At 41.4% G+C, this 27,690-nt stretch overlaps 1 protein-coding gene across 1 annotated transcript; it reads left to right on the top strand.

Annotated features, from left to right (window-relative positions):
* The first annotated feature begins 173 nt into the window (after positions 1-173).
* Positions 174-27,690, top strand: cad (carbamoyl-phosphate synthetase 2, aspartate transcarbamylase, and dihydroorotase). The gene is given in 49 exon segments (XM_051960956.1): positions 174-723; positions 1,456-1,595; positions 1,895-2,024; positions 2,138-2,280; positions 2,458-2,599; positions 3,013-3,184; positions 5,118-5,303; positions 5,399-5,421; positions 5,424-5,447; positions 5,450-5,506; positions 5,826-5,927; positions 5,930-6,000; positions 6,292-6,396; positions 6,398-6,424; positions 6,723-6,956; positions 7,055-7,276; positions 7,407-7,595; positions 7,710-7,834; positions 8,281-8,414; positions 8,615-8,727; positions 10,242-10,254; positions 10,257-10,405; positions 10,497-10,582; positions 10,905-11,151; positions 11,708-11,806; positions 12,309-12,533; positions 12,765-12,947; positions 13,030-13,248; positions 14,354-14,521; positions 15,572-15,754; positions 16,562-16,666; positions 17,168-17,413; positions 17,550-17,631; positions 18,188-18,354; positions 18,601-18,765; positions 19,303-19,434; positions 19,734-19,935; positions 20,024-20,214; positions 20,300-20,440; positions 20,895-20,984; positions 21,075-21,216; positions 21,722-21,915; positions 22,874-22,948; positions 23,031-23,243; positions 23,718-23,843; positions 23,929-24,084; positions 24,226-24,327; positions 25,176-25,270; positions 26,786-27,690. Coding segments are annotated over 49 exon segments (6,726 nt in total). The 5' UTR covers positions 174-632; the 3' UTR covers positions 26,886-27,690.

The raw sequence follows: 27,690 nt of genomic DNA, 5'->3' as shown, positions 1-27,690 counted from the left end.
CTACCAAATCACAGTCTCTACCCTGACATATATATATATACATACATTTTTTTTGGAGTTACCAATTGACCTCTGTAGTTTGTTGTAATTACAGATCAGATTCGAAATATTGCTTCAGCTGCTTAGAAGTCACTCAAAAATGTAGGGTCATTATTATACTACTGATTTCAGTAAATGTTGAAATGATTTTCTTGATCTTTCCAAAGCCACTGTTTGAAATCGTTCTACCTCAAAACTTGTCTTTTACTGTGAAAGTCACTGACACGGATGCAGTACGTCTGTGCGTCAAATTTGACCGTCGCACGCTGAGGCAGACTTCCACGCTTCTGGCGGAGCGTGTGGAACACTTTACCTTCATGGTCTCATCCGACTTACCGGCGAAGAATCCAACTAAAGACACTTTTTCACTTTCTTTGCTCCGCCTCTAACCCAGGATTCATTCAAACACCGACAGGTTAGCGTTCGGCCGGTAAATCTGCTGTTAGTCGGTGTTTTTTTATTTCTTCAGTCTGCTCTTCATCTCCTGCGTCTTCGCGCGGCGTGACGTTCACGTGGGGTCCGGGGCTCATCAGCGCTCCGAAACATCTTCAAGTCATCCCGTAGAAGAGCTTAACTTCAGCCTCCTTCCCAACATGGCAGAGATGGCATCCTTGGTTCTGGAGGACGGGACGACGTTCAGAGGCCGCGTTTTTGGGGCAAACGTGTCGGTGTCTGGGGAAGTTGGTGAGTCACTAAATTGTTAGCTAACTAAAGTTTAACAACGGTTATCTTGTACAAAGTCCGCCTGTGTGTACAGAGAACTTTAGGTTAAACTTTTGCAGCTATGTATTTTGTTATTTTGGCCGTTTCGTGTGCAGGCATGTGTCCAACCCCCAAACTCCCGTAAATCTGCCCCTTGTTCTCCTTGTGGCAACATGCTGCCACACTCCATTCAACAATCAGTCATTTAAAGTTAAGTTTGTACACGTTGTTATTCGTCAAACCACGTGTACTATCTTGTCCTCTTATGAATGCCATTCACAAGTGTGCCATGATTATTGATCCACCTGTGATTTATATGAATGCCAAATTAAGGATTAGACAACTGTGATTATATACAAGACTGTTTGAAGTGCCTGCCTTTGTAGATGAGCAAAGCAGCATTAAAAGTGAAGGAATTTTAAGCTTAGTCTGGTGAGACAAACTACTCGCAACAAACTGGAATGCGGGTCTGCTGGTAGTTGAGAAAAACCCTCCCATCTGGATGCCATAGTCCATGCAAAGGGTCATTACAGAAACACCCGTAGGTAGGATACAATTTACTGATGAATGAACATTTGCAGTGTCAATAAACAGTCAGCATGTGTAAACAATTACACAATTTGTGTTTGTCCACACTGTGTGAATTTTGGTAAAAGTAACTGAGGGCACGAACGTGACCGATACAACTAAGTGGATCAAATTTTCTGTCCTCAGTGTTTCAGACCGGCATGGTGGGCTACCCCGAGGCCCTTACTGACCCATCCTACCAATGCCAGCTGCTGACCCTCACTTACCCTCTGGTTGGAAACTATGGTGTGCCCAAGGATGAAGAGGGGGAGTTCGGACTAAGCAGGGTGAGTGCTTAATTAACGTTTATTACAAAATTAGAACATATGGTGTGCCTACAGACTGAGGGTGCAAAAAGTTTAGGTTGAACTTTTTTTTTTTTTATCATAATGCTTCTTTTGGGGTAGAAATGATGTGGTTTAAATGAGCCAGAGTACCCTCTATAGTAATTGTTTCAAATAAAAAAGCTAAAAGTAGGGGATTGAAATATTTGACTCTCCACAGGTGAGAAACTGTGCTCTATGAAGTGATTTTGATGAACTGCTTAAATGAACATGACATGGTGAACTTTTCTTGTCTTACTCAGTGGTTTGAGTCGTCCAAGATCCACGCTGCAGCTCTGATTATCGGAGAGCTGGCAGAGAGTCCCAGTCACTGGAGCTCAGTCAAGTCACTGGACCAGTGGCTCAAAGAGCAAGGAATTCCTGGACTACAAGGTCAGAAAATTGATATGAAAAATGTGATGAATCATGCAGAATCAAACCTTATATTCATATTAAATGACACTTTGGAATCTGACATGTAACTATATGACTTCTATGTACATCAGGGGTTGACACTCGCTGTCTGACCAAAAAGATCAGAGAGAAGGGCACCATGCTGGGAAAACTGGTTATGGACGGGACTCCTGAGAGCAGTATTCCCTTTGATAACCCGGACCAGAGAAACCTGGTCCAGGAGGTCTCCATGAAGGTAACCAGCTCTGACTTTTGACTAACGGATGATTTTTATGCCTCACAAAGGTTTTAAATGAAAGAAGTCAAGAGAATTGATCGCATTGTGCTGGTCTTGTTGTACATGAGACTTGCTAGTTTTGACTCTGTCTGCTGGCTGCCAGTTAAAAGTTATTTCTCTTTTGATTGTTTCTAGGAGCCACAAGTGTTCAACCCAAGTGGAAGTTTGCGAATCACAGTGGTGGATTGTGGTATCAAGTACAACCAGATCCGCTGCCTGGCTCAGAGAGGAGCCCGTGTTACTGTGGTACCCTGGGACCACCCGCTGGATCCCAACGGTCAGTCACGCACTGTTTACAGAATGGGTTTAGACTGTCAGACAATGTGCAAAATGTCAACAAGATTTGTAGGATGTCTCCACCATACTGTAACTCATTGTTTGCTATTGTTGTGGTTTATGTTTGTATTAAGAAAATTGGTATCTTATATTTCCAAAACAGTGGTGATACAGACAAGCTGGCAGTAGCAGTGATACTGGAAATTCAGCAGCCAATATGAATGGCATTGATTTATCCAAAATGACTTTACAATATCTTCTGGAAGCATCTTATCACTTTCTTTCTCTGATTATATCAACCTCTGTAGTTCACAGGCAGCCTCATCAGTTGATGACCCTCTGTTTGAGGTCTTTGCCATGTATTGGACAACGTGTATCTGTGGTTACATGGGCATCTTTAATTGTCTTTTCCAGATTTCGATGGACTGTTCATCAGTAACGGTCCTGGAGATCCACAGCTCTGTCAGGCCACCATCAACAATGTGAGGAAAGTGGTCTCTGTGGATCACCCAAAGCCAGTTTTTGGTATCTGCCTCGGACACCAGCTGCTCTCTTTGGTCATCGGAGCAAAGACCTACAAGATGAAGTCAGTACCTCCGTGTGAACACTTGCATACACCTAAAGATAACTTGAATACACATCACTGTCTGAAGGAATTCTAAACAACAACTGTGATGCCTGTGCCAATAAATTCTTCATTTATCAGTAACATTCCTGGCTGACAAACAATTGCAGTTAAATGCAGTTATCTGATTACCATAATGATTTTCAACTCTGCTGAACTGTCGCACGTTTAAAGAATCAGATGTGTCAGATCAGAAGAATCAACTGTAGTTGAATTTCTAATGCAGTGGCAGCACACGCTCATGTCTAGAGCTGAGTGAGTCTTTTGCCAAGCTTATAGAAGATTTTTGAAACAAGACAAAGACAGATATGTGCCCCAGTGACCTTCTACACTCTCTAGAAACACAAGACTTTCCCTCTCACACTGTCTTTGGGAGAGCTGTGATGTGAATTTCAGGTTTTTGCTGTTCTCAGCAGTCTGGTGTCTCCTACAAGCGCCGGAGTGTTGGATTGATCGGTTTGTTATGAAAAAGGTTGAATAAACACGCCGGCACACAAGCCGAGGCGGCTGCACCTCACAGACACATCTGAGGGGTTAGGAAGAGACGCCACTGAGGGCAGCTTTATCAGGCTCGGTGTGAAGGTCGGAGTGACCAGCAGCAAACGTTCCCATTGCCCTGCTACAATGTTGTAGGCATCTCAGGAGACAGATTACTAATAGTTTACAGGGAAACAAACTGTAGGTATCAACATTTGGCCCTGAATCATGTAGAGTCTCTTCTGTTTTAATGGATAGCACGTCTAAAGCCCCATCTTACGTAACTGGTTGTAAATTTACCCAGCGTGGGATCCATAAAGTTATCTTATCTTGTATAGATTATATTGATACTTAAATGTAAATTTAGGTCTGGTTAACACTATTACTTTTACTGTAATGCACTTTGTTTTGCATATTATCCCCGTGTAATCTTTTACCGATTAACTTAAGAGTTTAAATTCATTTAAATCCCTCAAAATTGATAGAAATGTTGTTTTTTTTCACATTGTTGATATGATACAAAATGCTTTTGAACCCATACAACTTCTGCACATAATCCCTGTCATACTTGAGGATAAAGTGAAAATAGTGTAGTGGAATGCATTCATATATAATTAAAATAATACGTATTAAATCTGTCCATAAAGTATGGTTTGACTAATGCCCCTGTTTAGGAGCACTTGCATGTATTTGGGTTGTGGGATTTTGTGTCACATCGAGCAGCTTTGTAAATGTGAAGGAGGTGTTGTCGCTATTGTTAATGACTGATGCCATAGGATTTCTTCACGTTTCTCACATCGGTGCCTTTTAAGACTAATGATCTCCATTAATACCCCAAAATGACAGAACAATTGAAGCTTTACCACTGATAATGCCTCATCAGAAGCTGCTTAAGTGAAGTCATCCTCAAAGACAACAAGTGTTTTCAGATAGCTGCACATAAAAACAGTTTAAAGATCTGATAAGGGAGAGACTTGCCATTTAAAGAATCGGAACAAAAATCTATGCAAGAATTCAGTCCAGATGGCTGTTATATGATGCATTTCCTGCTCCATAAAAGTCGGTGCAAACAGTGGAACCGGGAAGCATCCAGTGAATCATGTTATTGCGCTGACAGAAGCACGGGTGTTGTGAAACTGTGTTACAGGCGTAGCAGGAGTGGAACCTCTTGAGAAACTCTTTTTGAGCCTTATATCGTGGCATCAGATTTGACTATACATGCAGTTTTTGTATTCAGTGTTTATTGAAATTGCAATCATGGTCCGGTCTTGTTGGCTTCAAACAGCCGTTCAATGCATTACTAAGGTGGCTGTAAGGACTTGGTCAGGATGAGTCATAACCCTCAAGCCAGCGGTGGACAGCATCCTCAACATTACGTTATTTTAAAACAGTTTTAATTTTTCTCTTTGTTTCTCAGATATGGTAACCGTGGCCACAACCAGCCGTGCATACACAGTGGAACAGACCGCTGCTTCATCACCAGCCAAAACCACGGTTTCGCTGTCGACCCAGACACCCTGCCAGAAGACTGGGATGTGCTCTTCACCAACGCTAATGACCATACCAACGAAGGCATCGTGCACAACACCAAGCCTCTGTTCAGGTAACAGCCTCTGAGCTATGCTTGTCATTCACACCGGAAAGTTCTGAATGTTTGTTGAAAATGTTGATTAAATGCTCTGCGATCACTTTTTCCAGTGTTCAGTTCCACCCCGAGCACATGCCGGACCCACAGATCTGGTCAGCCTGTTGATGTTTTCCTCAACACAGTGAAAGAGCACAAAGAGGGCAAAGCTGCACAATCTGGTACTTACGTTGTTCAGAGTTTTTGTTTTAAATTTTTTTCTTTCATTTAAGACCAATAATATTTTTAGTAGCATCATTGTGAATATTAGAATTGTTTTCTGAAGCCAGATTAATTTGGATGTTAACATTAGCCGATCAGTTTGTATTTTACTAACAATAAATGAAGTATACCTGGCTTGCGTGGAGGGGGTTTTGTCCTCAAAATGTTTATTATTAAGTTTATGTGGTTTTCTAATGTATCTGTTCATAATTTTCTTTCCCTACTTTATCGGTCAAGAAAAAGCACATTGGAGCAGTTCTTACGAATAGTAGCTACAAGTGAAAATGCTTGTGTGATTTTTCTCTAGTGGAAACAAACGTCTGATGGACCACCTCACCTTCCCTGGCTCACCAAAGGCCAAGGAGATTTGCAGACCCAGGAAGTCCTGATCCTAGGCTCTGGAGGACTGTCCATCGGCCAGGCTGGAGAGTTTGACTACTCCGGCTCCAGGTGGGTTAAAAACAAACCTCTTTGGTAAAACTGGCAGTAGTTATTTTTGGGGTGTATGACAAACCAGGAATCAATGAGTCGCTGATGGAAAGCAATTCAAGTCACCTCTTGTGGCTTGTAGGTGAAGTTATGGCCACAGGCGTGCTTTGGTTATGCTGTATGAGCAAACGTTAAGGTTTTAAGAAAGACAGTAGAACATATGTTGGCCACTTTCTGCTCTGAATGTGTCACTATAAAGATTTTTGAAGTTGGCTTTTTCTGTATTCCAATCGATGTTGTTCCGTTTTGTTTCCAGGCTATTAAGGCTCTGAAAGAAGAGAATATCCAGACGGTGTGATGCAACCCCAACATTGCCACCGTTCAGACCTCCAAAGGTCTGGCTGACAAAGTTTACTTTCTGCCCGATTACGCCAGAGTATGTGACACAGGTATGGATTCTCTCTGTTGTAACTCTGTAATTGACAAAGTGTGCTAACTCATAAAGTAAATCAGAATATGTGGAAATACCAGCTTTTGAAATACCTGGATAGCTTCCTGGACTGAGTGCTGCATGTCCTTCTGCTTTGTTGTTTTGATGGTTTTTGTAGTTTTGTGTTTTTATGGGTTTTATAGTAATCCAAAATTATATTGTTTTGTTTATTATTCTGTCCGGAAAGCACTTTGGTCTTCTATTATGTTGTCGTAAAGTGCTCGACAAACAAATTTTTAATTGATTGATTTTAACAGGTGATAAAAAATGAGCGTCCGGATGGAGTTTTGCTCACTTTCGGCGGTCAGACTGCTCTGAATTGTGGCGTGGAGCTGACGAAGCTGGGCGTCCTGGAGAAGTATAACGTTAAGGTTCTGGGAACACCAGTCGCCTCCATCGAGATGACTGAAGACAGGAAGATCTTTGTGGAGAAAATGGAAGAGATCAATGAACATGTTGCTCCCAGTGAAGCAGCGCTGTCAGTGGAGCAGGTGAGGAGACACAATCCCAGCAGAACTTCACTTCTGTATTGTTTTTTTTTCCCACTGGGGTTTTAATGATAAGATTGATCTGTTTTTTTTTGCTGTAGGCAGTGGCAGCTGCTGAGCGTCTAGGCTATCCTGTCCTGGTGCGTTCAGCGTTCGCTCTTGGTGGTCTGGGCTCCGGCTTTGCAAACAACCGAGAGGAGCTCACCTCTCTGGTGACGTCAGCCTTTGCTCACACCTCTCAGGTTCTAGTGGACAAATCCCTGAAAGGCTGGAAGGAGATTGAGTACGAGGTGGTTCGAGACGCCTACGACAACTGTGTCACTGTGAGTACCAAGAACCCAGTGGAGAAATAGGAAAAAATGTATTTAAATATCCAAGAGCAAGTCACAGGGGCTTTTTATTATTTTATTCTGCTATGCTGCTTAACCATTTGTGCTGGTTCTTCTTTTTTAGGTGTGTAATATGGAGAATATAGACCCACTGGGCATCCACACCGGGGAATCCATCGTGGTGGCACCCAGTCAAACACTTAATGACCACGAGTACAACATGCTGAGGAACACAGCCATCAAAGTCATCCGACACCTTGGCATTGTTGGAGAGTGTAACATCCAGTACGCCCTGAACCCTGAGTCTGAACAGGTACAAATGAAGACCAAAGGTTTGAAAAGCACATTTATCTGTGAGGACTGCGTTGGTCCTTTGGTGTTTCATACAAATCCACAGGCTGTAACTTATGTGTACAATGTTTTGCAGTACTACATCATCGAGGTGAACGCCCGTCTGTCACGGAGCTCTGCTCTGGCCAGTAAAGCAACCGGTTATCCTCTGGCCTACGTAGCAGCCAAGCTTGGCCTCGGGATCCCACTGCCGCAGCTTAAGTACGCGTCTCAGTTTAATGATGGCAGATAATATGCTAGTAAATCAATAAAACATTTGTAAGAAGATCCCAGCATTAAATTGTAACTATTTGAGTGCTGTACATTATTTATGCATAGCAGAGAGACTTAGAAAAAGCTTCAGATAATGTTCATCAAACAAGGTAGTTCAACTAGTTTGGCCTATTTTGTCGATTTTTTTTTTTTGAATATCATTTTTACAGTTTTACCTTTTAGATTATTTTTTTTCCAATTGAACAATGCATCACAGATAAGGTGAATGATAACATGCCACGCTGGCAGGTTTTAGAGCTCAGCGGGTTAATAATTTACACTTTCCTGCTTAATTTCTGGTTGGATTTAAACACATTTTTACTTTCATTTAAATTTGTAATGTTTTAGTTATAAGTTATGAAAAACATGTCAACTATATCTTTGTTTTCCTTCAGAAACTCTGTTACCAACCAAACAACGGCAAACTTTGAGCCTAGTTTGGACTACTGTGTGGTGAAGGTGCCCCGCTGGGATCTCAGCAAGTTCCTCAGAGTTTCCACCAAGATTGGCAGCTCCATGAAGAGTGTTGGTAAGAGAGGGAAACGATTGGCGTGATATTAACTTTAACAGCACCATCAGAAAGTAGGTCTGCACCAGTTCTTTTGGAGAATCAGAAGTATGTTTAAGGCAGTGAGTGTGAAGCGGGGAAAGGTGCCTTTCAATGTCCAAGGTGGATCTACACAGTTAATGTCGATAGTATACCCAGTGTCTGAACGTTTTTCTCAACAGGTGAGGTGATGGCTATCGGCCGCAGCTTTGAAGAGGCCTTTCAGAAAGCTCTGAGGATGGTGGATGAGAACTGTGTCGGCTTTGATCACACCATCAAGCCTGTCTCTGAAAAGGTTTGCACTTCCTCTTAAAATTTTCCGTCTCATTTTTTATTATTGACATGTACATTTTAAGGTGTGACTGGGGTAATAAGAATCCCTGTTAAATTTAGTAATCCTTATTTTCTCAACCTGTGGTGAGGTGCTCTGTATCCACTACTGTCAAAATGCCATTTCAGTCTTTACCGGTGTGTCATGCCAGCAGCTTGGGGGAGGAACTGTTGGGGGAGTTTAGTAAATACTCGTTACTGTGAAAAGCAAAATCAATGTTGAAGATTTTTTGAGCCTTAGTGCACATACTGAAAATAAGCAGCCTTTTTTTTTAAACTCCAAATCTTACATTGAACGGGGAAAAAGGCCCAAAAATTCAATTTAACAAGTCAAAATAATCACAAGTCAGAGTTAGGCTACGTTCACACTGCAGGGCTTAATGCTTAATTCAGATTTTTTTTCTGAAATCCATTTTTTTTTTTTCCCCGAGTTCGTTCACATTTCCAATTAAATGCGACTTGTATGTGATTTCCTGTGTGAACCTCACACGACCCAAAAGTGTCCTAGGATTCGGAAGTAAACATGGCGCTAACAGTAGAGCATGTCTGGCTATTTTAAAGTTGTTGTCCAGCCGGAGCCAGCATATTTATAACTTAATCGTTTTAAGGAGAAGGTCAAGAGGAAGAGAGCCAGGATTTTGGCCCTGACGTTTTGTGGGGCAGTGGCAGCAACATCTGTCCAGGGAACTGTGCGGGTGCGAAGTCGCAGCCATGAGTGGTGTGATGATGTGAGAGGCTTCACAGATGCGGACTCATTCAGAATTTTCGAATGACAAGGGCGACATTTACCTACATATGTGAGCGCCTCTTTTTAACACTCTCACGGCAAGACACACGTCTTCGGCAGCCGATATCGGTGAGCAAACCTGTTGGCGTTGGGCTGTATTTGTTGGCAACGATAGTGACGTTTGTCGTGTACCAATGACGTATAGGTCGGATAAATGTGACCTGGCCAGTCAGACTGAAGTCGCATAGCAAAGATCGATACCTATTGGAATTAGGACCACATATCCAAGTGGCCTGGGTCGCATTTGAAAAAATCGGATCTGTGTCATTCAGACTGTCATGAAAAGATCAGATACAGGTCGCATAGGGGCAAAAAAAATCAGATTTGGGTCACTTTAGCCTGCAGTGTGAACGTAGCCTTAGTGAGTTCTCATGGTACAGCAGAGTTGATGTTGTGTTTAAACTGAGCCAACAGATGGTGCTGATGGTCTGTCGAGGCTTTATGCTGGATTCTGACAGGTGTACCTTTAATGATACTGTTATTATCTTTACTGGTTCTGTGTTTACTGAAGAATCTTTTACTAAATGTTAGAAGGCGAATTTTCTACTGATACTGTTTATGGCTGATGAATAGAAAATAAGCCAACATTCTTAGCTCGATCCTCATGCTTGAGAAATACTGAGTGCCACAATAGCTCCAGATGTCCATTTAAACATGTTGCCATGCGTTGCTCTTGCCCTTCTGCTCACCAGGAGTTGCAGACTCCCCAGATAAGCGAATCTTTGTGTTGGCGGCGGCGTTCAGAGCCGGCTACACGGTGGATCAGCTGTATGAGCTCACAAAGATCGACCGCTGGTTCCTGCACAAGATGAAGAACATCGCTGACCACGAGCGACTCCTGGAGACGTACAACCAGGTAAGAGCGATTACATGTGTTGGAAATTTAGATCAGTTTAATGTCGCTTTCATTTTCTTCTCACTGACATTTCTTTAATTATATTGTCCAGGATGAGAGCACTATGCCTCCAGAGGTGATGCGTAAGGCCAAACAGCTGGGCTTCTCAGACAAGCAGATAGCATTGGCTGTGCAGAGGTGAATATCGAGGGATTGACGGATTTATTTTTCGGCTGGTTGCAGCAGTGATTTGGCACAACAAATTGATTTGCAAGTCAGAGTAATAAAATGTTACTGTATAAAGATTACCTCAAGGGACAAAGTAGCTGCCATAAGCTTTTGTGATGTCTTATTTTAACTTGATGTACAACTTTTCTTTCATCATTATTTATATAAATTACACCATAAATCAAACAATACGAAACTGTCTAAAACGCACAAAAATTGTAGTCTTAAGTTGAATTCTTCCTGTACTGCTTTGCTTTTAGTTTTCCCACAAACTATTTTTTCCTCCTCACAGCACGGAGCTGGCGGTCAGAAAGCTGCGTCACGATTGGTCCATCCTGCCGGTGGTGAAGCAAATCGACACCGTGGCGGCTGAATGGCCCGCCCACACAAACTACCTGTACCTGACCTACCACGGCACCGAAAACGACCTGAGCTTCAGTGATCAGCACGTCATGGTGATCGGCTCGGGCGTTTACCGCATCGGCAGCAGCGTGGAGTTTGATTGGTGCGCAGTCGGGTGCATCACAGAGCTCAGGGAGGTAAGGCTGACATGATGATGCTGCAGACCCTTGACCTGTTCTTGATTCAGCTAAAGTTTGTTACATTAATGGCTTAAATAGCAGTGAGAGGCATTTTTGAAAAAGAAAAAAAATCTCTTCTATCAGTTGTAGAATTTGTTCTTATTTTTTTTTATCTGTCTGGGGTTTGTGTTTTTTTTGTTTGTTTTTTAACAAAGAAGGTCTGCAGATTGATGTACCACTAAAATATATGCATACATCAGTGAAATTGAAATGTTTGAAGAAAAGCATTTAGATATAAATTGAACAATGCATAACATATTTAGTTAGATTGATTACATTATAATCACATGCATAGATGAACTAAATTTTAATAGATTTTACAACCAGCGGTACTAGAGAAACGGCATCTGTCAACCCTGAAAACTACGACTGGACAATGAGAACTCCTGTTAGTGCTCTGTGCACTTTGATTCTCTTTTGTGTGCCTACCTGCATATTTTTTGTCATAGAAAAGAAATGATTACTAACTGTTGTTATGATCCAAGTTACTAAATGAGTATTCCATCATTTGCAGATGGGTTATAAGACCATCATGGTGAACTACAACCCAGAGACAGTCAGTACAGACTATGACATGTGTGACCGCCTCTACTTTGATGAGATCTCTTTTGAGGTAAGACTTTTCCACTGCTGCTTTAAAGTCTTTTTTACACATTTATTTTTTTGTTGCTGATCCAAAGTTTCAAGAGCTCCTTTTCTCAGTTGACTCAAATTGCTCTAAATTACACTGTACTGCTGTAGATGGATATAAGGGGCATAAAATTTTACTGAGCAGTTTCAGAAGGGTCTTACTGCAGCCGCAGGTGCTTCCTCACCAAGAAGAGCTATGAAATGTTTGAAAAACAGCATTTTAACATATACATGGAATAATACATAACTTTTTTAATTACCCTGATTAGATTATCATCATATGGATAAATTAGCTAAATTTTCATAGATTTTAAAACAGTTTTTTAAACATACAACCAGCAGTAGTGTAATAATTTCATGAATGTACCTATGGCAACATTATTGCATTGTTTTGCATTAGATTGTACAGGTGTTAAGAATAATTGATGATACATATGTTTCACCATGATGATTTTGAGGTTATCGTATGTTCATGCCGGTCTCAGGTGGTGATGGATATCTATGAGAGGGAAAACCCAGAGGGAGTGATCCTCTCGATGGGAGGCCAGCTGCCCAACAACATCGCCATGTCGTTGCATCGCCAGCAGTGTCGCATCTTGGGAACTTCCCCCGAGTTCATCGACTGCGCAGAGAACAGATTCAAGTTTTCAAGAATGCTGGACACCATGGGCATCAGCCAGCCCCAGTGGAAGGAGCTCTCCGACACCGAGGTACAGTTCATTGAAGAGGAACTAGCTCTGCTGCTAAAATATAAGCCCTTACAATTTAATGTATTTCATAAAAAGTATCAGATTAATCAAATAAATGTTGCCGTGATGTGCCAGTAAATGTCAAGATGCAGAAATCTAGATATAATTCAGGAGTTTGATGAATTTATTCTCTGTTTTTGTTTTCTTCAAATTTTGTTCAGTCGTCACATCTCTAGTTTCTCTTCTCTCCAGTCTGCTGTAAAGTTTTGCGAGACGGTTGGTTACCCCTGCCTGGTTCGTCCCTCCTACGTTCTCAGCGGAGCGGCCATGAACGTTGCCTACAGTGACAGCGACCTTGAGAAATACCTGACTAACGCTGTAGCTGTGTCCAAGGAGCATCCTGTCGTCATCTCTAAATTCATACAGGAGGCCAAGGTGAGTGAAAAGACAATAATGACTGTAGAAAATGTTAAATCCAGTGAGTTCATTGTGTGTGTCCTGTTTTTACATTTTACAGGAGATAGATGTGGATGCTGTAGCCTGTGACGGAGTGGTGATGGCCATTGCAGTTTCTGAGCACGTGGAGAATGCCGGTGTACACTCGGGCGATGCCACCTTGGTGACGCCACCTCAGGACCTCAATCAGAAAACCATGGAGAGAATCAAGTTGATCGTTCATGCCATCGGCCAGGAGCTGCAGGTCACCGGACCTTTCAATCTGCAGCTGATTGCCAAGGTGAGAATCAGTCTGGAAGTTCATCTGTGTTAACTGTCGATCAGTCTCCCAGATATTCTTGTTTCAAGGATGTGATTCCATATAAGGTTTAACATTGTGAGTTATGCTTTAAAAAAGCCAGAATAATTGGTGTTTTATGATTTCAGGTTTGCTTGATTAATTTACATGCAGTAAAATAATGTAATGCTAGCTGCTGAAACAAACTTAACCCGGTGATACACAATCAAATTACTGCTCACATCCCAGATTTGTGCACATTCAAAAGCAAAGCCAAGCCTTTATAGGTGAGAAATATCAGAGAAAAATAAGGATAAAAAAGTTGGCAAAAAATGCAACTTCTGCTGTAGAGCTTATTATAAGTCAACATAGACAGTTTAAAAAAAAAATGTATTTAACTGTCTTTCCAACAATCACTACTGCAGCTTTCAGGTCAGTTGAAAATGGCAGCTGAAGGCCAAATGTGTCAGCAACATGAATAAATCCTAACATGTAGACAGTGTCAGGGTTGATGATTGAAGTGAAGAGAAGTGGGTTTTGAGTTTGATTATTATACTAAAACAAACTGAGTCTGTCAGACTGGAGTTCCCAAAATAGGACTGCATATATGTGCACTCGTACTATGATCATGTTTTCCCCTTTCTTGCCTAGTAGTCAGACGATATTGTTCTCTAACAAGTTTTATGAAATGTAACGCTGTTCTGCTAACTCCTCTTTATTTCAAAAAGATGAAAGATGGTTTATTCCTACTGACATGGATTATTTATAGTGCTGTACCAGACAGCTACGTTTAGCTGTGTTTAAGTATTGATTAAGGAGCAGGTGAGGAAGTGAGTGTTGGAATAAAAAACTGAAGTGATATAAAAAAACAGAATGATGTAAAGAGAAGCTATAGGGATGACTTGGTTCTAGTTATTTTGTTTTTACTTTAGAAATAATGATTTACTGTTGTGGAACTGCTGAGTGTGTCTATTTTCTCTCTCTAGTGTAATATTGTGAGGTCTTGACCATACTGGAAGTGCACTGAAATTACTTGTTGTTGTGCATTGGTGCCATATAAATAACACTGAATTTAATCGTACTAATGATGTTGTTCCTTTCCTGACAGGATGACCAGCTGAAGGTGATTGAGTGCAACGTCCGAGTTTCCCGCTCCTTCCCGTTTGTATCCAAGACACTGGGAGTGAACCTCGTTGCCTTGGCAACTCAAGCCATTATGGGGGAGAATGTGGAGCCTGTGGGCCTAATGAGAGGGAAAGGGATTGTGGGAGTTAAGGTAAGTTGTCTAATCATGCATGTTATTCTGTTGTTGGAGTAAATGTGATTTATGGACACGTTGCCCTTTTACTTCACTAGCCATATTTTTGTAATATACTTTATAATATCTTATTGATTGATGTGCTTCTTGGGGGTTGGAAACACCTTTTGTTAAAAATAAATTCTGCTTGTTTTTGCTGTTTTTGTCTCTGGACAACATGAAACATGACCAATACCAGCTGACATGAAAGATTAATTACAGCTTTCTTGATTGACAACACAACAATTCACTTCTTCCCTTGTTGCTGGCCAAAGTTGTGTTTTTCTTTTTCACTGTTTTTAGCTGTCGCCACCCAGCTTGTTTTGTTTCTGGCTTCTCGCACTTTATTACAGTCAGTGGCCTTGTGTATTCACTCCAAAACAGTTAATGGAAATGAGCCAAACTTACATTTTCCTTTTTGCAACATTTCAAAAGTTGTCTTCAAATTTACTCAACAGTCACGTAAAGAACATGGATAGTGGATGTCACACATTCCTTTTCACCTGCAGACTGTTTTTAAATGATTCTTAAAGAACTGAAAAGTGAAGTGAATGTCAGTGTGCCTTAAACTTGCATTCTTTCTAACAGCCAGCAGGGGGCGACTCCTGTGGTTGCAAAAAGAAGTCGGATTGACTGGAAATCCAAGAGAATGACTATTTCTCACTTGATCTTTTTCCTCTGTAACATTTGCCTAATAAATTCCTTCTCTCAATCACTAGTTAGAAGACTTTCAATCATTGTGGTTCCCTTTAGACTATAACCGAGGAAAAAGCAGGGTGTATCTTAGGGTGAGGCTGCTAATTATGAGGCTGTATGATGGACAGGTTGCTACCATTTTGGCATACGTAGTGACTTCAAGGTCTCAGTCACATCCGCCTGTCACATCTAGTTTCAGAAATAATGGGCGACAGCCAAATTCTAACCTCCAACCTGCAAAACTGCAGTTAACAAAGCAATGTTTGACGTCACTGTAGCAACGTACATGTTATATGTACAGTCTGTTCTAACTGTGTGTCACCTGTCCTTCAGGTTCCTCAGTTTTCGTTCTCTCGCCTGGCCGGAGCTGATGTGGTGCTTGGGGTGGAGATGGCCAGCACTGGAGAAGTCGCCTGTTTTGGGGAGAACAGATACGAGGCTTACCTCAAAGCGATGCTCTCCACGGGCTTCAAGATCCCCAAGAAGAACATCCTGCTCTCCATCGGCACCTATAAGGTACCTGCAGGTTATGGCAGACGTCAGAGTGAAACGGTCTTTAAATAGAGATGCACCGCTGATTTGGTCATTTAGCAGATGTGAGCACTGTGTTCAGCTTAACGGTGATCCAGCTGGCAGTTGAAATTATGCATTTTAGTGGAACGTAGTGGCACATTAAAGTACATCAGCAGTCTTGGGTTGTGTTTACCAGATGTCTTTTGTGGCTGCACATCCATGTGGAAATGTAGTGCAGATTCCATCCAAACAAATCCGTCACATGATAGTGTGTGCTTGATAAAAATAGTTGGAACTGGAGAATGAATAAATAAAGCATACAATTCCTAACACAATTTAGGAACCGAATGTGTTTGAGCTGTTATTGTTTTTCAGGTATTTGCATCCACATCAGTTGTTACCTTTCTTGGGGATCAAAATACACAGTATAATCAACAAATGCTCACACTAGAATAAATAGAATAAATAATCCAATAAAACTGCATCAAACACATGAAATACAAATATAGAGAGTAATTGGCAATAATAGTACATACATCTACATTTATAGTACAAAGAAAATGAAAGACTGCCTGGTTTGTGCATTTTTCATAAGTCCATCTTAAAGATAACCACTTGAGGTGTTTTACTACATTCTTGCCACTAGAAAACACAACAACCAAACAGTTGAGAGAAAATTAAAACAAGAAAGTAGGGAGACTGTATTGAGTTAGACTCAGGACTGAAGCAACAAAATGTCTCTTTTTAGCCAATGGTGGTCTTCAGATAACTTTGATTAATCAAATTGTTCCCTTTGATTTGTGTTTGTAGAACAAGAGCGAGCTGCTGCCGACTGTGCAGGCTCTGGAGTCTCTGGGCTACGACCTGTACGCCAGTCTGGGTACTGCAGATTTCTACACCGAACATGGAGTCAAGGTAATTCTCAGCATATATTCTTAATGTTTTGATTCCCTTCATCAAGCTGGTAGAAAAATGATGATAGTTAAATGGAAGCACCTACAGAAGTCATATAAGGCATAGAATGACGCACTCTGACACTGTTAACGAGATGTGACAATAGAGAAGTTAGTTTTAGTATTTAGCCCTTACTGCTTTGACTCACAGTGGTATGAGTGTTTTCATCCTACAGGGTGATGTGCATGTGCTTGTTGTTAAATCTTACTTGTTTTTAAAGCCTTTAATCTTTAGAATCTGAATCCCAACTCAACAGTTTCACATGTCGCATTAAATAATAGACGATGCCACTTGAACACCTATTAAACTGTGTAGTGCTACTTAATGAACCACCAGCACAGCGTTTTTAAAGTTAGTTAGTTATAAGCTAATAAATGTTTGCCAATCATAGAAGAGAAACTGGGGTAACTAAAGTCATGATCACAAGCTATGAAAAATAGCCTGATGTCATCGTTTGTCCAGGTGACGGCAGTCGACTGGCCGTTTGAGGAGGAAGACAGCGAATGTGCCACCAAAGAGAAGCAGCGCAGCATCATGAACTACCTGGAGGAGAACCACTTTGACCTGGTCATTAACCTCTCCATGAGGAACAGTGGAGGTCGGCGACTCTCTTCCTTCGTCACTAAAGGCTACAGGACGAGACGCATGGCCATCGACTACTCTGTCCCACTCATCATCGATATCAAGTGCACCAAGCTGTTTGTTCAGGTGAGTTGTGTCTGGGTTTTTTTTGTTTTAAGTCCTTCTAAAAGGGATTGAGAACTGTTCAACGTGCTGTATATTATTTCAAGTACTTCCTGGAGTTGCATGGCAACATAAATAAAGGTCAGTGACTTGTTTGCAGGCTCTTCGTCAGATTGGCAGGACTCCACCAGTGAAAACTCACATCGACAGCATGGCATCCCAGACACTCGTCCGTCTGCCTGGTGAGTCACTGCAGCTGATTGATGCCTTGTTCTTTTTTTCTGACTGATTGTGCTTGATGTCAGAAGCTCTGATCATTTGTCTGCAGCTTTAAAATATAGAACAGACATTTTTTTTCTTCTTTTCTTGCTCTTCATAATGTCAGGGTGTTTGTAGAAGTGATCAGACAGAACTAAATTAAATGACTAAAACGTAGATGCTGTCACTGATACAGACAACAGATGCAGCTTGTCATCTTTAAGGGATGTTTCTGAGAAATGAATTCGTCAACCTTCGACATGAAGCTGTGCCAAAACACTGCAGAAACCTTGGAGCAATAAATAATGCTCATCAGTAAACAAACATTTTTGATAGCAACTGCAACAAAAGCTATGGCAGCCAATGTTTTGTATTTTGGAGATACTCAGTTCAAAAGAAAAACGGACACAGACAGACAAACCAACACCGATCGTCATTTAACTCCACTTGCTAGCAATAAGCAGATTGCCGATGTGCACATAATCACACCAGCTGTCTGAAGATATTCAGTCAAATCTTTCTTTTTTGGTTGAATCCCAGGTCTGATCGATGTCCACGTTCACCTGCGGGAGCCTGGTGCCACCCACAAGGAGGACTTCTCCTCTGGTACAGCAGCTGCTCTGGCTGGAGGAGTGACCCTTGTATGTGCAATGCCCAACACCGCGCCTTCCATCACCGACGCCAGCACTCTGTCCATGGTGCAGAAGGTACATGCATGGATTTTTGAGAACTTATTTGTTTCTCTTAGTTTGTTTCTGTAAGTTAAAACACTCCTCTTCTGTCTGGTCTAAATGGTGGTGCACTGGGAGCGCTCAAGTGTTGAGTCTTGAATTGTTTTTTCTCAGTAATGTAATTTCTTTAGTTTATTTTAGTGTTCAGTTAATTAACTAACCCCAGTTGAAGCTCATATTCAAATTAAAGTTTATTAAATAAACCCTGTGTTATGTTACCAGCTGGCCAAAGCAGGCTGCCGCTGTGACTACGCCCTGTATTTGGGCGCTGCTTCAGACAATGCTGCCGTGCTGCCGTCCATCGCCAGCCAGGCTGCCGGCCTCAAGATGTACCTGAACGACACGTACTCCACCCTCAAGATGGACAACGTGTCTCTGTGGATGGAGGTAGGCAGATTTTTTGTTGTTTTGCTTGCATCTTACTTTATCTTCTTCATTTTTATCAGGATGAAGATCTTTTTATTTTCTTCATTTAAAATTAAAAAAAAAAAGTTAGCCTCAAGGTTTCATCAGGTCATTTTGCATTTCTTTTGTGTTCTTGCTTTTTATTCTCTCCTGAATATACAGTTTTCCTCTTACTTTTCTACTAGATTGTTGTGTTTTTGTTTTAACTCCTCACTATCTGACAGGTTCAGCTTGACCCAACTCTTAGTCAAATCTGTGTATTTACACTACACTTTGTTTGAGCACCACCTGTTTCGATTTTGATTGCTGACCTCTATTTTTGCACTTGTGAACTATTTCTCTTCCAGGAACGCACACACTTTGATGAAAAAGTCATCGTTTGGTTATATCTTATCTTCTATATCACTATATATACTTTTACTCAGCCTTAAATAGTTATTGTTTGCAGAAGCTTTGCGATCTTCACAAATATATGTAAAAAATAGGTTCTCCAACTAAATTGTCTGGTTCTGTTTACAGCACTTTGAGAAGTGGCCCAAGCAGATGCCTATTGTGGCTCACGCTGAGAAGCAGACGGTGGCTGCCATCCTCATGGTGGCTCAGCTCTACCAGCGGCCGGTTCACATCTGCCACGTGGCCAAGAAGGAGGAGGTAAAGACGGTTTTGTTCTTTTTTTTTTTTTTTTTTTGTATAAGCCAAGTTTTTGAAGCACTTTTATTTGAAAAGAAGATGAAAAACTGCAGTTTATTTAGTTATTTATATTTTGTTAAGTTTAATCTCTCTACTGATGTGTAAAATGTAACGTGCAAACTTGGTTAAACATTTCTGAGTATTATGCACATCCCCAAAATCCTGTGACTTTCTTGGACTTTCAGTACTTTCATATGATGTGCTTTTTTAGATTTTTTTTTCTGCACCTTTGAACACCCATAACTTCCTCTGACTTTAAGATCCTGATAATCCGAGCTGCAAAGCAAAAGGGCATCCAGGTCACATGTGAGGCGGCCCCTCATCACCTCTTTCTGTGTGAGGACAACGTGCCAGACATCGGTGACGGACGAGCTCAGGTTCGACCCATGCTGGGCACCCGTGAGGACATGGAGGCACTGTGGGAGAACCTGGACATCATCGACTGCTTTGCTACAGACCACGGTTAGTGAGCACACATTTCAGGCTCCGATCACAGAAATCGATCCATTCCTTAGTCCTCAGTGTTTTTCCCCTTTCTTTGCTCTGTTAGCTCCTCACGCTGTAGAGGAGAAGAACAGTGAGCGTCCTCCTCCTGGATACCCCGGCCTGGAAACGATGCTGCCGCTGCTGCTGACCGCTGTCAGTGATGGACGTTTGACTCTGGATGATATCATCAGACGTCTGTATGACAATCCACGCAGGATCTTCAACCTGCCTGTCCAGGAAAACACCTACGTGGAGGTACACAGACAAGCACACAGGTGGCGTTTTGTATAGAATATTAAAACAAATGCCCCCAATTTTAACATGAATTTGTGTCTTTCAGGTGGACCTGGAGCAGGAGTGGGTTATTCCTCAGGCCATGCAGTTCACTAAGTCCAAGTGGACTCCTTTCCAGGGTCTGAAGGTGAAGGGTAAAGTCCGCCGCGTGGTCCTACGAGGAGAAGTGGCCTACATCGACGGCCAGGTCAGCACTCTTGCACACACTAGTTGTTGTAGACTCTTTGTGTTTACGAGCCAGAGGTGAAAACATCAGTGATACTTTTAATTTGATCTATAAACACAGTTAATTTCCTTGGCAGCAGACTAACAGCTGTAGGTACAACGCAGTTTATACTGGTTCATGATCCCCTACTTTATACCAGCAGTATTTTTATTGTGGCCTATGTAGCCAGATGAAGGAACAAAGAGGACCTGCATAACTAGACCTTATCATACAGTGTGCACATATTTGTGTATTATGTGTGTGTGTGTGTGTGTGTGTGTGTGTGTGTGTGTGTGGGGGGGGGGGGGGGGGGGGGGAGGAAATTTGTGTAATTGTCTTCTTATTCTCAAAGAGAAGGCACATTCACATTCTATAGTCTATATTTATATATGCATGTAATTTAAGTTGTTTGGGGAAAACCTCTTGTCTCCTTCAGGTGTTGGTTCCTCCAGGTTATGGTGAAGACGTGAAGACGTGGCCCGCTGCTTCAGTGCAACCTTCTGAACCTGTTAAAGAAAGCCCACAAGTACTGAAATCGAATGCAGCTGACCTAATTGTTGTTCCACAGTAAGTTTATGCGGGAGTCTTTATTACAAACACTCTTCTGTTCTGTCAGACTCCTGAGCGCACACGTCCTACTCCTCCCCGCGATGGTCTGGTCCGAACACGTGCGCAGAGTCCTCGCCGCGCTGCTAGAGAGGCCAGCTACCTGCTGCCACCTCGCATCCACCGCTCCTCTGATCCTGGCCTACCACCAGGTACCACAACTCACATAATGCTTTGGCATATTAAATGCTCCTTCAGGTCAGAGTTACATTCACTCCAGTGGTAAAACTAAGCCTGACGTTGGCATTTTTCTTCTTTATAGTGTACAGTCTCGAAAGCTGCCAGACTACAGTGTAGAGATCTCACAATAGCATAGGTAGTACAAGTACTGCTGAATTTCCATGGCTTTCCACAAAACCTTTGGCACCAAGTGAATAAATCCATCAAATCAGTGCATTTCAAAGTAAAAGCTAATTTATTAGAACTGTTAATGGCTTCTTTTTTTTTTGGCTAATCTCTCTTTGGGGAGGTGCCATAAATTTGCCTATTTAGGAAAATGTGTGCTCTTACCTGTAATAAACCCTAGGAAGATTAATTTAGAGTCATTCAGCTACATGTAAAATACAGTAATATTTACCCGTTTGTTGTGCTGACTTGTTCATAGATCACTGATTTCCACTGAGTAACCTTTGCATTGTGATTCTGTGACCTCTGCAGAGATGGTCATGCTCCCACCAGCCAGTGCTGGTGACGGTTACAGCCATCCTCCTCCTCTGTCCAGGCTGCTCTCCCCACAGTCTGGCCCGGGACAAATACCTCTTGGACAGGTGTCACACTTCCAGATGTCTCCTCTGCTGCACCCGCTGGTGGGCCAACACATCCTGTCTGTCAGCCAGTTCAGCAAGGAGCAGGTACACCGAAAGAACACACAAACACAGAAGTGACAAACTTTCCGTGCAACGCTAGAGACTGGACTGAGCAGTCTGAAAATCCACTTGACGATACAGTGTTGGATGAATTACCAAATTTGAATACAGTGGTCCCACTGTATCACAGCTTTTTAAATTGCATTTGGCATCACAAATTTTACGCTACATCACAGGATTATATATGCATGCTGCGAGCTGTGTTGAACAACGACATTGGAGAAAGAATGTCTTTTATGCACTCTGCAACTGGCAGATGCTTTTATTTTGACACACACAGAACATTACTTAGAAAATGTGGCAGGAAGTCATCAAACACACTTCACTGTCATGGTCCTGACAACATGACACTTGATCAAACTAACTAGGCTGACTAAACACAAACACTAATAACTTTATAACACTAACATAAACCACAGTAATGACATTTAAACCCCCATCATGGTGCATTGCAGCACAACAGTTCAGTCATAGCGACCGGCTCTGCGATCACTGCATTATTTTAATTATTTTTGCGGTAAAATAAGCCTACAAAAGCCTAAAAATTGAAAAGCAATAAAAAAGATATATAAAAATAATAATGAAAGAATATTAAAAAAATATTTAATTTAAATAAAATGCATAGCATACAGCGTTGGGCTCTGATTGGCTGAGCGACCATGGCATCAGTCTCTTGTCTCTTCTGTATAGCAGCATTCAGCATCTGGCTTTGTCCATTTCACATACATGTCTGATTGCTGCGCTGTGTTGCTCTGGGTGTGTGGGGAGAGTTTACAAAGCCTTAGATTTATATAAATAATAAAATAAATATGATTGCTGCTTTTCGGATTTTCATCTGTTGCGGGGGGAACTGGAACGTAACCTCGTTGATAGACAAGGGACAACTGTACTAATTCTACATACTGCACCTAACAGTAAATGTTGCGTCTCTTGTTCGTTTCAGATCTCACACCTTTTCAACGTTGCTCACACTTTGCGTTTGATGGTCCAGAAGGAACGAAGTGTGGATATCTTGAAGGTACCTCCAAAAAATGTTTCATGTTGCCGTTTTTCTACGTTATCAAGTCAGACCACTTCTGAAACATGTTCCTCGTTCTTAGGGTAAAGTGATGGCGTCCATGTTCTATGAGGTCAGTACTCGCACCAGCAGCTCCTTCGCAGCGGCTATGCAGCGTCTGGGTGGCTCCGTCGTTCATTTCAGCGAGTTCACTTCATCCACACAAAAAGGAGAATCGCTGGCCGACTCTGTTCAGACCATGAGCTGCTACGCTGACGTCCTGGTGCTCCGTCACCCGACACCTGGAGCTGTAGAGGTGTGTTTCAGGGCTGGCAAAGCTGCTGTTTCAAGCGTTTGTTTTTTTTCTAAGCAGAAATGAATGCACCTTCACAGCACCTTCAAATCACTGACATTCAGATAGTCAAAAAGTGTACTTTTTCCTAATTCATAGCTGAAGTTAGGAGAAAAATGAATGTCTCTGATAACATTGTCTACATGGGAACTTTTTATGTTAAGTATTTCTCTTTAACCTTCTGAACACAGTGTGGATGTTTTGTGCTCCTGCCACACTTTTCCTCACTGTGGGTTCATTTTCTCTGCAAAATTATGTGTACATTTTAAAAAATAGTTTCTGTTTTCAAATTTTTTGGCATTTTTATAGTTTCTTTCCTATCATCATCATCATCATCATCAAAAATGCATTAAATATTTGATGTTTCTGGGCTCATACCACTTCACTAGGAGTTTCAGTGTTGTCTTCATGTAACGCCTCCACCTCTATCGTACACAGAGTGCATCACGTCATTGCCGTAAGCCGGTGATTAATGCTGGAGACGGTGTTGGGGAGCATCCGACCCAGGCCCTGCTGGACGTCTTCACCATCAGAGAGGAGCTGGGGACGGTCAATGGCATGACGGTGAGACAACTTGGATTTAAATCCTGATCCTAAACTGGGTCAAAGCTGTGCAGAGAAACTCACTGTGACCCACGTTTTCTGTCAGATCACGATGGTGGGAGATCTGAAACATGGCCGCACAGTTCATTCCCTGGCCAGACTGCTGACTCAGTATCGCATCACGCTGCGCTATGTGGCGCCCAAAAACCTCCACATGCCAGCAGAGATCATCAGCTATGTGGCTTCAAAGGGCATCAAACAGGTGGGGACTAAACAGCAACACTGTGTGTACAAATGCATATAAAAAACAGCTCTTAGAAATGTGTGCGAGTCTCATTTTCTCAGTTTCACAGAAAGTAAGCGACTAGATATGATTGTGTGTTTGTACGTTTTTATTTTGCAGGAGGAGTTTGAGAGCATTGAGGAGGCTCTACCTGAGACCGATGTCCTTTACATGACGAGGATCCAGAAGGAGAGGTTTGCATCTGAGGAGGAGTACAAAGCTGTAAGTTTGATTTCATCAGCTGATTTTCCTTCAGCTCAGACTCATATTTCCAACACGTAATATGCAGGACACTGTTTAATAATGCATGTATTTGTCGCTGTGGTATATATATAAAGATTAAACCTTTACTGATCCCACAGCGGGGAAATTTACGAATTGCATCAGATTAAATCAATCCGTACTAAAAATATACATTAGACAAATTGATCGTCGACACACACAAATTTAAAAGCGCACCTTTTAATCAAGACCCTTCCAATAACAGCAGTTTGACATAACATTCAATAGAAACACCAGCACTGATCGGAGGCTTATGCAGTGACATTTATGAGGCTTTCACAAGAAAACAAGAGGATGATGCTTCACAGAATGATGACATTTAAGATGCTAAAAGATTATCTTCCACGCTGTCACAACTCTGCAATATGGGGCAGATATGCTGTTTACTGGGAGGTCTGTTGAGGATAAAGTCGCAGAAAACACAAATGTGACAAACTCAATCGTGAACAACGACATTGCATTAAATGCTGAAACACTGGCTGAGGTAACACAGTTGAGTTGTTTCATTTCTTCTACTGACAGCGTCCCTTCATTGTATTAATATTGCATTTGACATTTAAGGATGGTAAATATGTTTGTGATGCATAAGAACAGGGTCGGTTTGGATTTACTTGGGATTCTTGATAACAAACTACTGTGTTCTTTAAATTGCAAGAATTAAATCTACTCTATTGAAAATCATATCTTAGAGGAATATTTTTATCAGCATGGGTTCAAATTGTGCAAAGTTTTCTGAAGTGTATGAGCAGGAGGCTCTCATGAATCTCTAAATCTGTCCCTCTTGTCAGTCTTTTGGTCAGTTCATCCTCACGCCTCACATCATGACTGTAGCCAAGAAGAAGATGGTGGTGATGCATCCACTGCCCAGAGTCAATGAAATCAGGTAAGACCTGCTCAGTGACAGATTTAGCCACATTATCATGTGGTCAGACAAAGGACATATCTTGTTTTGTTGAGTTCCTTGGTTCATATTACATTCTAAAGAGGCCCAGCTTGTGTTTTTCTTTCCTCCAAGTAAATCAGATTTAATTCACAGAGGTTTGGACAAACCACATCACTTTTTAACGTCAGATCTTTGTTACTGGCATATATGGTCATAGATCTGATTGCTATTAAATTTCTGGCTGTGTGATTGCTGTCAGTACAGTCTGACCAAAACTGAAGTGTTACTTATTGTTGCCATTTTACTAACTGGTAAAAACAAACATGCACAACAGTGACGGAGGATGAGGTTTAAAGTTGTTGGACATTTATTGAGAAGTTCCTTTTCAAACCAAACTAAAATGTTCAATGTTTTAATATGACTGTAGCACAAATAATCTCCATTATTCTCGTACACTTGCCGCTCACATTTCATTTAAACCTGTGTGCACGGATTTCACAGTAAAGACTGAATCTTACTGTAGACTTGGTACTGTACACAGAGGCCCTGTGCAGGACTGTATTATTATATTTTGATTCCCGCTTCCACTGAATTTCTGACCATTAAAGCCATTTGCTGTATTGTTTTAATAAAGCATTGCATACATGTTAGTAGTAACGGGTAACACTAATAACATTACAACTGCACTCATAAGAATGTGTTATTCTTTGTTCAGTATGTGCAGGAAAAATGTTTTTGCTGACAGTACATCAACACTTTGCACATTTGTTGTACCAAAGTTTAGTAACTGGTCCCCATCTATTCATATCTCAGACATGTCTCACTTAGTTTTTGTATGGTGAAAACCTGATTTAATCTTCTTCTCAGCTTCATTTCTTGACTCCATGCTTCTGACTGTGGTAAATCCGGGGGCCTGCAGTTTCATTTTTGACCGCTAGCTCCAGCCTGCAGCAGAATTAAAGCCGGCTGCTCCCCTGAGATCTGCGTTAAGTCCTGTGGCATCCCAATTCCAGTGCAGTCCTCTAGTCTGTGATGTGAACACAGTCTTATTTGTTTTGGATGGAGGTTGAGAGCTTGTGTAGAAGGGGGACAGGAAAGTTCAGTTTGGGGACTTTTTGTGGCAGCCCGCTCAATTAATGTGCTGGTTATTTTCTTGATAAATAGTTTGGTGTGTAGAATGCAAGGAAATATTGGAAAAGGGCCTTTTATGATGTCAGTTTCTTTCTTTCTGACAAACGACCCACAGAGAAAAATGAAAAACCTGCAATGAGGGATGGGTTTTTTTTGACATTTTTGCCTTGAAATGACCTAAATGGTAATCATTTGTGTTAATCAGGAAGGTGCTTTACGATGTATGAAATATTTCATGTGCATACTCTAATATTTCAACTAGTTATGTTGTTGAGAGCTGCTCTTCCACTGCCAATTGCATATGTGATGTGTTAGAAATTCTACTGTAATAGTGAAGTAGGTCAACTAATTTCTTGTTCCTTTTCTGTTGTGTTTTTCTCTCAGTGCGGAGGTGGACACAGACCCGAGAGCTGCGTATTTCCGTCAGGCGGAGAACGGCATGTATATCCGAATGGCCCTGCTGGCCACTGTGATGGGCAGATAAATCCATGTGCTGCATATTTGTACCACAAATGGACAACTGTTAGAAATTAGTGTTAGACATGGTACTTTTATATTCTTTCTTAAAATCTGTGAATTTCTGGTTTACATTCCTAAAATGAGTGATGCTGCTTGTCTCCAGTTAAACACATGTTGATTTTTTTGTTTGTTTGTTTTTTTTTTTGCCGCATATTAACCACAAAACCAGTTGTTTTAGGGACCAATGACAATCCTTTTCTGCTAGTTTGGGATGGTTAACAAACCGACAGTATTTGTGCATCAGTGTGTCAACTTAGGAGCAGGATCAGCTCCTCGAGAGATAAAAAGGAGGTTGGCTTTGGATCATAATGCTGACAGTTTTTGAGATTAAGGAATTATGCATTTCGGTAGCTGGGTGGTAGCATTTGCAGCCACTAGATAGGATTCACCTGCTGCAAAGTCAGTAACTTTAAAGGGAGCAGTTTAGTATGTTTAAAACTGATATGTGGCAACTGACACGTTCTTCTCTTAATATCACTGTTTCTTTGTACACATACTACACCTTCTGACCAGTTATGGTGCCAGGTACATCAGTTGTATGAAAATGTCTTGTCATCTGTAGTGTTCTGTTTCTTAAATGTGTAGCATTCGTTGAAAATGGAAACGCACAAATGTTTTGAAAAGGCTGTCTTTGTAGGTTTGATAATATTTTCTGACAATTTCTCATACTCTAACAAACTTTTATAATAAAACGGGGATTGATGTCAGTACAATGTTGGTGAAAAGCTTTGTCCTGTGTAGAGAAATAAATAATAAAAGTCAATTTTCAA

This window comes from Acanthochromis polyacanthus, chromosome 16 (assembly GCF_021347895.1).
Source record: "Acanthochromis polyacanthus isolate Apoly-LR-REF ecotype Palm Island chromosome 16, KAUST_Apoly_ChrSc, whole genome shotgun sequence".
NCBI classification, from domain to species: Eukaryota; Metazoa; Chordata; class Actinopteri; family Pomacentridae; genus Acanthochromis; species Acanthochromis polyacanthus.
The sequence above is the reverse complement of the archived record's forward strand: the minus strand, read 5'-3'. Positions and strand labels throughout refer to the sequence as shown.